The sequence below is a fragment of the Poecilia mexicana genome, unplaced genomic scaffold (assembly GCF_051168715.1).
Source record: "Poecilia mexicana isolate PSO_F unplaced genomic scaffold, ASM5116871v1 scaffold_18, whole genome shotgun sequence".
NCBI lineage: Eukaryota > Metazoa > Chordata > Actinopteri > Cyprinodontiformes > Poeciliidae > Poecilia > Poecilia mexicana.
Window position 1 is genome coordinate 9,135,968 of NW_028263387.1, and position 14,728 is coordinate 9,150,695.

General features: G+C 39.3%; 1 protein-coding gene across 1 annotated transcript; it reads right to left on the reverse strand.

Annotated features, from left to right (window-relative positions):
- Positions 1 to 2,476: 2,476 nt before the first annotated feature.
- On the reverse strand, positions 2,477 to 4,188 carry LOC148154009 (uncharacterized). The gene is made up of 2 exons (XM_088016107.1): positions 3,484 to 4,188; positions 2,477 to 3,385 (listed from the first exon to the last, which is right to left on the reverse strand). The coding sequence occupies exons 1-2, from the start codon at positions 4,162 to 4,164 to the stop codon at positions 3,152 to 3,154; spliced, it is 915 nt and encodes a 304-aa protein (XP_087872233.1). The 5' UTR covers positions 4,165 to 4,188; the 3' UTR covers positions 2,477 to 3,151.
- Between the last annotated feature and the right edge of the window lie 10,540 nt (positions 4,189 to 14,728).

Consider the following 14,728-nt stretch of genomic DNA (forward strand, 5'->3'; position numbering starts at 1 on the left):
AAAATTGTGATAAATATTTCTTAAAAGCTTTGAGAGTTCCAAAGATCGGGAGCTGGAAAAGAAAAAGTGCTATATGTCCCCATATGAACGCAGTAGGCAGATGGAAAATGTTCATTTATACAATGAACAGATAAGGCCTCCTTCTTTAGACAATTAAATTCTCTTTCAGCATTTCGACAAGGAAGTTGTGGTTACATTTGCATATTCCTGAGGCCATTCGATTTCTAAAACGGCATTTCACAAGCAGTTATACATATCAACGTGTGAAATAGGCATAATGGTTGTTAATGACGCGCTGTCACTTCGGCACACATGGTTTCACAATTTACCTCAAAGAGCGAACACATTTGTCAGGGAACATAAACGGATTTATCAACATGAACACAGTCACTCAGTCAGCAATGCAGACGGAAAGCAAACAGAATACGCGCACAAGATGTGGTTGCACTGTAATCCTCTGTGAAAGCGTCCAGTGTACGGCTCAGACTGTGTGCTGCTCCGCGCAGGAGGCCTTCGTCGTCACGCCGCCTGATACCGACAATCATTCGTTCATGCTTGAAACGTTTCGCTTCTTTTTTTCCTGTTGCTCCCGGCCGCCATGTCGTCACATAATGACTGATTGATGTTCGGCAGGCACGAGCCTAACATGTCTATTTTGGGCACGCGGCCTGGATTTGAGGAGGCCCGGTGTGTACTGCAGGCTGCAGGCTTTAGAAGTGCCACTGCCTCTAGGCAGAAGCAGAGACGCTTCACTCATGTGATATCTAAATATCACATAAGTCACTATTTCAATTTTCTATACCATAATGAATGCTTTAAAATTTCTGAATGCTTTTTGTGATAAATTACGACATTTCGAAAAAATAAGGCGGTTACAGCACGCTGAGAACTGGACTGCATACCGAGGAGGCCAATCAGTGATTTGATTGAGGCTGTTGGACACAAAAGTAGCAGGATACAAACAACCAAACCATCGATCTTAATTACCTGCATCTTCCTAATATTAGCCTTTACTAAATGTAAACTTTCATAAGTTGAGTACTTTTCGATGCAAGAGGACACATGTAATTTCACTATTGTGTTAAATCTTGCATTTGAAGTGAGTACATCTTAAGTTCGTGTTTATTAATTAAATATTCAGCTTTTAATGATTAATGGCTCTCCTGCTAAGTTGTACTTTTTACCGTCAGTGGAAACAATCCATTCCGTCTAAGAGGATCAGAGCCTAATCATGGAAGGCAGATATAAATTTGTATTCTACAATGGTCTATAATGTATTTCTTGCCCTTATCAAATAAGGGCAAGAAATAACTTAACTCACATCCCCTTTTATCTTCCTTATTTGTACCAGGGAGAACTTCTAAAAGCCATGTCTTTCAGAGGAGAGTGGGTGTTTTAAATACTTTATCCGTCTTTTTTTTTGTGTGTGTGTGTGTGTGTGTGTGTGTGTGTGTGTGTGTGTGTGTGTGTGTGTGTGTGTGTGTGTGTGTGTGTGTGTGTGTGTGTGTGTTACCAAAGCCGAGACACACCGTGACCGCGCCATTGAACCCGCTGCGCTTTTTCTTCTTATCGAAACTGCATGTGGGGAAGATAGCGTGACAAACCTATCTGGCCAATTTCCTTATCTGGTTATTAGATTGTGAAATCCGCCACATGTCTCATACATTGACATGAAATAGATCAAACACAAAGAAGAAATAACAGAGAATTAACAAATGCGACAAGAAGATTGATGTCCGAGAGAGCTGACGGCTTATAAAAAAAGATCCGCGTCTAATGGCGATATTATCTTTACAAGCTTATGGATTTAAAAAGTCATTCGGAAGCTTTAATATCGCTGTGTTTATTAGATGACCTCAAGAAAATCTGAATATAACAGATGATTATCTACTAAAAATAAATGCTTTACAATTTAAGGATGCTTTTGTGTTAAATTACGACATTTCATTTATGTGACAGAAAAACTTCACAAAATAACCTCTTTTAATTGAATTAAGCTATTTAAGAAGTAGGTATAAGATATCATAGACCGCAGTTGTTACGTATTCAAATCAGTAATATTAATTTTCAGCCACAACATAAAAGTGTACGTTTAATGCGATAACGATTATTGGAAACGGCAAGGGTGTCTGACAATTTAATGCGTAGCTACTGCTTGATTAACCGGTTTGATATAATGGCGTCTTGCTACTTTAGGCCTGTCATGCGATTTGCTTGGACAGATTCGAGGCAAGAACAAAAGAAAATACTGACAGAGCTTTCTTTATGCCATTCCATAAAGCTTTAAATTTCAATTAGGCCTATTGCTGAGCAGCATAGGAATTAAGCAGTGATTAATACAATAATACAGTAGCTACTGGGTTATTGTTCTTTCACGACTTGTGGTTCTGCACGAATGCGAGGAGTTCTAAGACAAGTTCACTGAAGCACATTTTCAACAATGACAATAACAATAACACCACCACCACCACCAACAATAATAATACATTTTTATTTGTATGGCGAATAACACTCAAGTAAAATTACAAACAGAACACGATCGTACATTAAACAAAATCATAAAAGGAGAACATTTAAATACATAAGGGAAAAAAAACTATGCATTGGAGCATGACAACATTACCGACGGAAATGATAAAGCGAAAATTATACGACATAAAACAGCATTTTTGTCCTGCTACAGATTGTGAATGCCTTGAAAGGGGGAGAACGGGTTTCGCGAACCTGCCAAACCCGTGTCTGAACTGAGGCCTTGAGGCTTGTCTGGGCTGTGCCAAGCAGGAATATTATCAGCCCATTAAATGGCCGTTAACCTTCACCACTCCACTCTAAATCTTCCTGCCATGTTTTCATTTAAACCATCTTCTCCACAGCCCCCTCTTCTCAAAATGAACCGTTGCATTCTGCCATCGTAGTGCTGTTATTTCTGCTCCTTTTCTCACCAGTGTGGAAAACCGCAAAACAAGACAATTCTTTCTCTGGTAAAGGAAGTCTCAAGGGGACAGCTTTTGTAGCTCAGACTGTCATTTCTTATTTAATTACACTTTTTCAGCTCCCACAGCTCCACAGCTGTCAATGCACATTTCAACATGGTAATAGCTTTAACACACGGTTGGTTGTCATCTGTACAGATTAGTTCACATGACTAAGTTCATGCGATCACAAAATCCACATGCGAGACACTATCATCCAGTTTATTTATTGTTGTAGCTTCACCAGAGTTGGAAGCATGGCAGCTTCTCCATACCACCTCGTAGAACTTTCCAGAATCACTGCTTAATTTTCCAGAGCGCCACAAATAAAGAATCAGAACCAACAGGATCGCAGCGAGAAGCCCGGTGGATATCTGCCAAGGCTTAGCGTGTCCGGCACAAGTCTGAGTTGGCTGCAGAGGAAGAGAGAGAGAAAGGGGATTTTAGAGACATTCAGACTCGTTAAAGTTTTTATATTTCACCTAGAGAATAAACTTGGTTCGCCACTTACATTTCCTGGTGCTGCTGTGCTGTTGGAGATCATCTGATGTGACTTTTTCTCAGTGACGGTCAGCCTAACAGCAGCAGGAGTTCCAGATTTGCAATCGGAACTCCTGATTCCTTGGATGCAGCAGAAATAATCCCCGCTATCCTCAGGCTGCGCCCCGTCAATGGTCAGTGACAGATCTCCAGTAGTGATCCAGTCAGTGGACACAGTCAGTCTATCAGCAGGTGTCCCGCTGCAGCCTTCAGAGTCGAAGTTCTTCACACACACATGCTTCCCATTTCTCTCCCACCAACCAGGTAAGCCTGTTCCCTGGATGTAACACGGGAGCGTCACTTTATCACCCTGGGTCACAGACTTTTCACTGGCAAAAACTACCTCCAGCTGGATGTGCTTGGTTCCAGACGTGGAGCAGGTCAGTTCATAAATCCCTCCATCGGTGTACAGCGTGTGGGTGAAAACGATGTTTGAAGAGTCGATCTTTATCCGGTCTCCGCTTACGTTCCACTGCGTGCTCTGACCAGTAGCGACATCCAGCTCCACCCGAAGCAGTGATACTGACTCGCCCGGCTCACATTTCACAGGAACTTTAAGCTGGTCTCCTACGATCACTTTAACAGAATCCGCTACATGCGAGACAACGAGGAAAATAAATGCGCAGAAAAATCCAGATTGTAGCGGTGCCATTGTGTTAACGTGTGCGCAGGCAGAGAGGATCCGTGTGAGTGAGCTGCATTTACCACGAAGCGTGAAAGGAGAGAGTGGGAGGAGCTGGACGGTGTCATCTTGCCCTCCTCGTCTTGATTGAGTCGCATTGTACTGTAATGTACTGTCATCTACTGGACTAAAGATACATTGAATTTCCCATGTCTCTCCAATTTTTTAAATACTATTATTAAATCCCTGTCCTTCACTGATTCTAAAAATCTTAATCAACTCTGGCTGAGTGTGGATCGCGCCAAAACTTTATGTTAGGCTTCTTGTCAGGATAAAGTACTCGAATGAAATACTTCAAACTGTGAGCATGAAATATCTTGAGTCTTACATAAGGATTGTAAACATTTGCTGACACCTACTGTCATTAAGAGAAATCGCAAGCTGATACCATAAACGCCAACTTTTTATTTATTTATTTTTTAGCTGATAAACTAAAGACGTTATAACTCTATTTTTATATTAATGTGTAAATTTGGACATTTTCGTGTATTTTTTATTTATTTATTTATTTTCATTTTAGTTTGACAATACTTTACCTAAAAGCGTCTCAGTGCTGGCTTCCTTCGGTAGAAAGTTGCTTAAGCAGTTGAATTTTTCTATTGGTTGCAGAGGTACAGCTTGGTACAATTTTGTCACACTCCGATTTTGAGATATGAAGCATCGATTGCAAGTCAGGAAGTGGAATAACAGCCAGAAAAAAACAGCTGTCAGATAGTGAAGGCTAGACCTGTCCGAATCCTCAGATATTTTTCTTCTGGTCTTAGTTTATTCCCGGCCTTCGAAGGACCAGTTCTACGTAGACCAGTCCTTCGAAGGATGCAGACCCTGAATTCGGACACAGCTATCGAGTTTTATACATGACCGTTACTGTGTTTCACACCTGTACCGGAAGCAGTAGGAGAATTCAACTACAATAGGTTCAACCTAAGGAGGCCAGCAGTAGGTTTCAGGCAAAGATTTGTCAGGACTAAAGAAATTTAGAGCATTCAAAGTGTCTTGTCTGGAGCTTATTATAACAAGGTAATAAACTCTTTATAACACATGAGAGAAGCACTTACATCTCTCTTGTAGAGATGTAAGTGCACAGCAAATTCAAAAGTGCACTTTTGAATTTGCAGTGCTGGTGATCATCTGATGACTCAGTGACGGTCAGCCTAACAGCAGCAGGAGTTCCTGATTTATAATGTGCTTTTACCTCTGAAGAAACCATATAGAGCAGTGCTATTTCTGACAAAAAAAAAAAAAAAAAAAAAAAAAAAAACACAGAAATGTGCTTTTACCCCTGTCTAAAAGCCACACACAAAACATAGAGGTAAAACCTCTGTGTGTGAGTGCTGACAAACAAAACGGTGGAAAATCTTGCTCTAATTAATTAACTATGTGCTTAACAGTAACTTCACGCAGCTGCTTTAGTTTTTTTAGAACTTTTTATACACATCGTTTTGAAAAAATGGAGACGTGAACCATGAAAACTGTAAATCTTTCTTAAAAGTTTTATTGAGAAAATTTCAGCTTTAATTAGAGCTGAAAGGCGTAAATCTCCACATAAAATGCAATAAACAGACAGCAGATTATTTTAATTTATTTGGTGAAGAGGCCAGTTGACCTCTTCACCAAAGAGGTCAACTGGCTGGAGAGCAGCCTTCTCTGTCCCAGCATTTCATATGAAGACAGTTCTTCACCTCCTTTGATTTATGAGACCGAAGGCGCCATCCAAATCCAGATACACAAAGGAGCAGAAACCACCAGAATAACGATAATAATGCCAATGAAGACAGGAATGCTAATACACAAAGGTTCCTTATGTGCAGGGGGTCTTTGGGTGTGTCGCTGTGGAGGAGAAAGAGAATTAAGACATAGTATGAGCAAATATGTGATAAGCACCAAGTTCTATACTTACAGACAGAGTGGTGAAGGTTTTAAAGCTCGGTGAGTGAAAATAGTCTCAAAATATCTGTGCGTGTGTAAAATGATTTGTGCGTGTGTAAAATGTTTTGTGGGTGCGAAACAGGATTTGTGCGTGCGTAATAGGATTTGTGTGTGTTTAAAAATATCTATGTGTGTGTAATCCTCGTTTTGTAAAACTTAAAAATAAAATAAACCTTCTCCTACGCCTATACGTGTTGAAAAAGTACACACAAATCACCTGGTACGCACACACAAAACTGCATTTACACACAAATCCGGTTACGAGTGCACAACTATTTTTGAGACTCATTTCACGCTTCCGGGAGCTCCCAGATTTGTGTGTAGATGGTGCGTTTACATGCTAGTAAAAGCTGGGACATCTGAGTTTTGCTCAGAGTCTAGTCTTCTGACGTTTCTCACTGTGCTTGTGCCGAAGTGCCAAATACGTTAGTTCGCTGGAAAACGGTATATCTCAACACTTTCTTATAATATCCTAAAATTATTTATAGACATATTGTGCGTTTTGAACGGTACAGGAGACTAGGTGGTCTGAAAAAGGACCACAAGGTGGCGGAATGGTTCGCTGGACGGAAAAATAGCCAGGCAAACCCAGAAGCAAGACGGAGCGTCCCGGTGGTCTGTCCTCTGAAGTAAGTAGGAGCTGAACCTGCAGGCTTTGCCCTACGATTAAAATGAGACATGGAGTAATTATAAATGATTTCAGGTTACGTTTTATATGTCTGGTATTTTGATACTCTGCCCTCCTCATATGTTTCTTATAGCAGGAGCTAATGTTTATGTGAGCTATGCTACGTTAGCTGTTTGGGGCGGTTTTGGGACCGCGGTAAAGCTAGCCGGCTCTGACTCCAGCCGGCCCAGCACACAATATACAAGTGCGCGGTCGCTCAAGACATTATGGTACACCCATTTACGTGCTGCTTTCATAATAAAAGCGCACATCCGGTCCATGTTTGAGCTACTCAAATCCGGCCGCAGCATTTGCAAACAGAAAATAATATATGCTGAGAAACTAATACAAAACTAATACTATATATATATATATATATATATATATATATATATATATATATATATATATATATATATATATATAACTAATACAAAACTAATACTATATATATATATATATAGTCATTTTTATCTTTTTCCCCTAAGTTGCCGTGCCCATTGCTGAGAAACTCTGTTTCCAAAGACTCCTACCACTTCTGGATGACAGAGGGACACCTCTAGAACAGAACCAGAAAGTTACAACCAGATCTGATGTGTAATTTCAAAATAAAAGCCTATCAAAAAAGTCATTTTTTTATTTTTTCCCCTAAGTTGCCGTGCCGTTTGCTGAGAAACTCTCTGTTTCCAAAGACTCCTACCACTTCTGGATGACAGAGGGACACCTCTAGAACAGAACCAGAAAGTGGCAACCAGATCTGATGTGTAATTTCAAAATAAAAGCCTATCAAAAACGTTATTTTTTATCTTTTACACCTAAGTTGCCGTGCACATTGCTGAGAAACTCTCTGTTTCCAAAGACTGCTACCACTTCTGGATGAAAGAGGGACACCTCTAGAACAGAACCAGAAGGTGGCAACCAGATCTGATGTGTAATTTCAAAATAAAAGCATTTCAAAATAGTCATTTGTTATGTTTTTCCCACCAATTTGCCTTGCACATTGCTGAAAAACTTTGTGTTTCCAGTGACTTCTCTCACTTCTGGCTGACAGATGGACACCTCTACAAGACAACCAGAAAATATCAAACACATATGATCTATAATTTCTAAATTAAATCCCTTTAAAATAATACGTTTTTATTTTTATATACACAAATAAGTAGAAAATGTAAAGAGCTGCCTCACTCAATTATCTTTTTTATATACAGATTTTTCTATAATCTCCTATACATGTACTACTTATATACAAACCAGATTTCAAAACAGGTGTGACACTAAACAATTTGTGAATAAAAACTGAATGCAATGATGTGGAGGTGGCAACATATAATATTTTATTCGTAATAAAACATAGATGGCAGATCAAAAGTTTAATCTGAGTAAATGTAACATTTTACAGGAGATATATGTTGAGTCAAAATTTCACAATGTCTATAAATCCCAAAAAAGTTGGAACACGGACATTTTGACCACTGTGTGGCATCTCCCCTTCTTAAAACACTCAGACGTCTGGGGACAGAGGAGACGTCACTGCACCTCAAACAGGAAAGCCACTGTCAAGGAAACAACAGTATGGGCTCAGGAATACTTCCAGAAAGCATCACCAGTGAATACAATCCACCGTGCCATCCGCCGCTGCCAGCTGAAACTCTACAGTGCAAAGAGGAAGCCATTTCTAAGCAGCTCCACAAGCTCAGCCGTTTGCACTGGGCCAGGAGTCATTTAAAATGGAGGGAGGCAAAATGGACAACTGTTCTGTGGTCAGATGAGTCACGATTTGAAGTTCTTTATGGAACACTGGGACGCCATGTCATCCGGACCAGAGAGGACAAGGATAACCCAAGTTGTTATCAACGCTCCGTTCAGAAGCTGCATCGTTGATGGTATGGGGTTGCATGAGTGCTTGTGGCCTGGGCAGCTTGCAAGTCTGGAAAGGCACCGTTAATGCAGAGAACTATGTTCAGGTTCTAGAACAACATATGCTCCCATCTAGACGTCGTCTCTTTCAGGGAAGACCCTGCATTTTTCAACAACATAATGCCAGACCACATTCTGCAGCAATCACAACATCATGGCTATGTAGGAGAAGGATCCACGTTCTGAAATGTCCAGCCTGCAGTCCAGATCTTTCACCTATAGAGAACATTTGGTGCATCGTAAAGAGGAAGATGCAACAAAGAGGCCCAAGACGATTGAACAGTTAGAGGCCTGTATTAGACATGAATGGAGAGCATTCCTATTTCTAAACTTGAGACACTGGTCTCCTCTGTCCCCAGACGTCTGAGTGTTTTAAGAAGGGGAGATGCCACAGAGTGGTCAAAATGTCCGTGTTCCAACTTTTTTGGGATTTATAGACATTGTGAAATTTTGACTCAACATATATTTCCTGTAAAATGTTACATTTACTCAGATTAAACTTTTGATCTGCCATCTATGTTTTATTACAAATAAAATATTATATGTTGCCACCTCCACATCATTGCATTCAGTTTTTATTCACAAATTGTTTAGTGTCACACCTGTTTTGAAATCTGGTTTGTATATAAGTAGTACATGTATAGGAGATTATAGAAAAATCTGTATATAAAAAAGATAATTGAGTGAGGCAGCTCTTTACATTTTCTACTTATTTGTGTATATAAAAATAAAAACGTATTATTTTAAAGGGATTTAATTTAGAAATTATAGATCATATGTGTTTGATATTTTCTGGTTGTCTTGTAGAGGTGTCCATCTGTCAGCCAGAAGTGAGAGAAGTCACTGGAAACACAAAGTTTTTCAACAATGTGCAAGGCAAACTGGTGGGAAAAACATAACAAATAACTATTTTGAAATGCTTTTATTTTGAAATTACACATCAGATCTGGTTGTAACTTTCTGGTTCTGTTCTAGAGGTGTTCCTCTGTCACCCAGAAGTAGTAGCAGTCTTTGGAAACAGAGAGTTTCTCAGCAATGTGCACGGCAACTTAGGTGTAAAAGATAAAAAATAACTTTTTTGATAGGCTTTTATTTTGAAACTATACATCAGATCTAGTTGCAACTTTCTGGTTCTGTTCTAGAGGTGTCCCTCTGTCATCCAGAAGTGGTAGGAGTCTTTGGAAACAGAGTTTCTCAGCAATGGGCACGGCAACTTAGGGGAAAAAGATAAAAATGACTATATTTATATATATATATATATATATATATATATATATATATATATATATATATATATATATATATATATATATATATATACAGGTGCTGGTCATAAAATTAGAATATTGTGATAAAGTTCATTATTTTCCATAATGTGATGATAAAAATTAAATTGTCATATATTTTAGATTCATTGCACACCAACTGAAATATTTCAGGTCTTTTATTGTTTTAATTTTGATGATTTTGGCAAACAGCTCATGAAAACCCAAAATCCCTGTCTCAAAAAATTAGAATATTATGAAAAGGTTCTCTGAACGAGCAATAAAAATAATCATCTGAATCAACAAAGTAACTCTAAACACCTGAAAAAGATTCCTGAGGCCTTTAAAAACTCCCAGCCTGGTTCATTACTCAAAACCGCAGTCATGGGTCAGATTGCTGACCTGACTGCTGTCCAGAAGGCCATCACTGACATCCTCAAGCAAGAGGGTGAGAAACAGAAAGAAATTTCTGAACGAATCGGCTGTTTGCAGAGTGTTATATCAAGGCACCTCAGTGGGAAGTCAGTAGGAAGGAAAAAGTGTGGCAGAAAACGCTGCACAACGAGAAGAGGTGACCGGACCCTGAGGAAGATTGTGGAGAAGGGCCGATTCCAGACCAAATTAAATTTTCATCTCCATAAAACTTTTCAGCAGATGGAAGCATGAAGTGCTCCAAAATCTTCTGATAGCTGCTGCATTGATCCTGCCCTTGATAAAACCCAGTGGACCAACACCAGCAGCTGACATGGCACCCAGACCATCACTGACTTTGGGTACTTGACACTGGACTTCTGGCATTTTGGCATTTCCTTCTCCCCAGTCTTCCTCCAGAGTCTTGCACTTTGATTTCCGAATGACATGCAAAGTTTGCTTTCATCCGAAAAAAGTACTTTGGACCACTGAACAACAGTGGTCCAAAGTGCTGCTTCTCTGTAGCCCAGGTCAGGCGCTTTTGCCGCTGTTTCTGGTTCAAAAGTGGCTTGACCTTTGACCTGGGGAATGCGGCACCTGTAGCCCATTTCCTGCACACGCCTGTGCACAGTGGCTCTGGATGTTTCTACTCCAGACTCAGTCCACTGCTTCCCCCAAGGTCTGGAATTGGCCCTTCTCCACAATCTTCCTCAGGGTCCGGTCACCTCTTCTCGTTGTGCAGCGTTTTCTGCCACACTTTTTCCTTCCTACTGACTTCCCACTGAGGTGCCTTGATATAACACTCTGCAAACAGCCGATTCGTTCAGAAATTTCTTTCTGTTTCTCACCCTCTTGCTTGAGGATGTCAGTGATGGCCTTCTGGACAGCAGTCAGGTCAGCAGTCTGACCCATGATTGCGGTTTTGAGTAACGAACCAGGCTGGGAGTTTTTAAAGGCCTCAGGAATCTTTTTCAGGTGTTTAGAGTTACTTTGTTGATTCAAATGATTATTTTTATTGCTCGTTCAGAGAACCTTTTCATAATATTCTAATTTTTTGAGACAGGGATTTTGGGTTTTCATGAGCTGTTTGCCAAAATCATCAAAATTAAAACAATAAAAGACCTGAAATATTTCAGTTGGTGTGCAATGAATCTAAAATATATGACAATTTAATTTTTATCATGACATTATGGAAAATAATGAACTTTATCACAATATTCTAATTTTATGACCAGCACCTGTATATATATATATATATATATATACATATATATATATATATATATATATATATATATATATATATATATATATATATATATATATATATATATAGTATTAGTTTTGTATTAGTTATATATATATAGTATTAGTTTTGTATTAGTTTCTCAGCATATATTATTTTCTGTTTGCAAATGCTGCGGCCGGATTTGAGTAGCTCAAACATGGACCGGATGTGCGCTTTTGTTGTGAAAGCAGCACGTAAATGGGTGTACCATAATGTCTTGAGCGACCGCGCACTTGTATATTGTGTGCTGGGCCGGCTGGAGTCAGAGCCGGCTAGCTTTACCGCGGTGGGCAGAGTATCAAAATACCAGACATATAAAACGTAACCTGAAATCATTTATAATTACTCCATGTCTTATTTTAATCGGAGGGCAAAGCCTGCAGGTTCAGCTCCTACTTACTTCAGAGGACAGACCACCGGGACGCTCCGTCTTGCTTCTGGGTTTGCCTGGCTATTTTTCCGTCCAGCGAACCATTCCGCCACCTAGTGGTCCTTTTTCAGACCACCTAGTCTCCTGTACCGTTCAAAACGCACAATATGTCTATAAATAATTTTAGGATATTATAAGAAAGTGTTGAGATATACCGTTTTCCAGCGAACTAACGTATTTGGCACTTCGGCACAAGCACAGTGAGAAACGTCAGAAGACTAGACTCTGAGCAAAACTCAGATGTCCCAGCTTTTACTAGCATGTAAACGCACCATCTACACACAAATCTGGGAGCTCCCGGAAGCGTGAAATGAGTCTCAAAAATAGTTGTGCACTCGTAACCGGATTTGTGTGTAAATGCAGTTTTGTGTGTGCGTGCAAGGTGATTTGTCTGTACTTTCTCAACATGTATAGGCGTAGGAGAAGGTTTATTTTAGTTTTAAGTTCTACAAATCGAGTATTACACACACAAAGATATTTTTACACACACACAAATCATTTTACACACACACAAATCTTTTTACACACGCACAGATATTTTGAGACTATTTTCACTCCATAATTTTCACTCCATAGTCAGGTGGCAAAGACACTCGGTTTGTGAATCTTTCTCCATATTCGATGTTACCGAAAAGATCCACTTTAATCACAAGCTGCCCGTTAGTTTCCCACTGAACAAACTTCACATCCACACCCTGAGTTAAGAGAAGCAGGGAAGTTTTCTTGGTTCACCTTCAGACGAGGAGATGTTGGAGATAAAGACAACCCTTAGCTCGATGATGCGCTAAATATTGTCTCCACAGGTGAACTCATAATGTCCGTTGTCGTTGTAGTTGACATTCTTCAGGAAAACACCCGATGAGATGTTCAGCCGTAAACTGTATTCTTCTACCGGCTGGTGAACTCCGTTAACCGAGGCGGCCATCCGAACAGAGGAGTCATCTCTCAGGCTCCTAATCAGCTCCGCGGTTCCTTCGCCACAGTTAATCGCCCAAGGCTGCAGTTACCAAATCGCCTCTGACAAAAGGCAAAAGAAGGATCGGCAGAACAGAGAGAAAGATCCACGCCATGAGGATGACAGCAGGACGGGAAGAATAAGGAGAAAGAGAAGCAGCATGAGTTTTAACTCAGCAAGATCTGTGGGCGGAGGAACGCATGGGCGGACATTGGGAAGCAGTGTGAGAAACGCGGTGTGAAAACCCAGAGGCACCTCTCAACAGTGGCGCAACTACACATTATTCACCCGCAGGTGGATGCGAAAACATAAATCTTCACTTCACTTATGCACCTTATGTAATGTTTCCACATCCCCTTGGCTTCTATTTATGTAAATGTGCATTAATAACTGTCATGTATTGATTATGTGACAGTTATTAATCTTATGATTATGGCTCCTTGGACTTTGGTTAAGATGACAAAAAATGACTAATCTTTTTAAAAATACATAAAATATTAACACAAAGTTTTTTATTTGTGAGAAAACATGATATTTTTCTTGTCATTATAATCACTAATATGCTTTTTTTCCCTCCATAATTTTTCACAAATAACATTATTTAAAAAAAAAACAAAAAACAAAAAAAAAAACTTTTGTTCTTATAAACATCTTAATGTTTCAATAAGCCTAAAAATAAAAATAACATTTTGGCTGTTTTGAAATCACAGTAGACATTCATCATCTTTGAACGGTAAAGGTTGCAGCTTGATTTAGGATTTTAACGCGAATTTAAATCTCACTCTATGCATTGGAAGTCAGTTTCTAAACTTCTGTGTGTCCTTCCTTTTTGTTTGGATCACTAACCAGTTTGAACATCTTGAATGTCTTGCATATGCAAAGAACATCCATTCAGAGCAAACACAGCGTGACATAAATGCTGTTGTCAGATAAGCAGTTAAACACAATGTGTTTCCATGTTGTACTGTTTTAACCTGCCAGAGTTAGTCTAACAAAACACTTGCAGCCAGAGTGCTGACAACCAGAACAAAGGATCATGACACACCAGAACTGCAAACACTTGCATGCTTCATTTAAAAGATTATTATTTCAACTAATCTTCCAGCTGCACCCTGCTAAGCTGCTACATCTTCTCTACAATCACACTCTTCAGTATTTAAGCTCATGGAATTAGACTTTTCTTTGCTGGATTTTCTCCCTCACTTATAGCTATTTATAAATATACACTATATAAAAATAGTGTAGTTTTAATGTATCTTTTGCCATTTTTGAAGTGAAACTGCCAAAATGTATAGTAAAAACAACAACAAAACAAACCAAATTAGTAAATTAAAAATAATAACATTAATAATGATAATGTAATAAATGAAATTCACACTGTCCTCAACACAATCCGTTGTCAAATGCTAATTTCTTTTGTATAGTCTATTAAATATTATTGACGTTTTATGGTCAGAAAAAAGGTAGAGTAAGTCGAATGTCACAGCAAACTTTATTTGTAAACTGTGTGATTGAGACAGAAGCTGAATGGCAGTGAGTATCAAGAGATCAGCGGTTTCCTTTTTCTTTTCTTACAACACGTGGGTAATGAGTAACTCGCCAGATCTGACGAGGTAGCGCTAATAGTCACAACACCTGTGATCGTTCTGCGCGAAATTCTGTTCCCTTGACA

Bases quoted from the DNA above. Each gene is read 5' to 3' on its own strand.
- LOC148154009 (XM_088016107.1), bottom strand. From the start codon at position 4,164: ATGGCACCGCTACAATCTGGATTTTTCTGCGCATTTATTTTCCTCGTT. The intron at 3,386-3,483 runs GTAAGTGGCGAA...CTTCCTCTGCAG, and splicing joins GCACAGCAGCACCAGGAAAT to CCAACTCAGACTTGTGCCGG.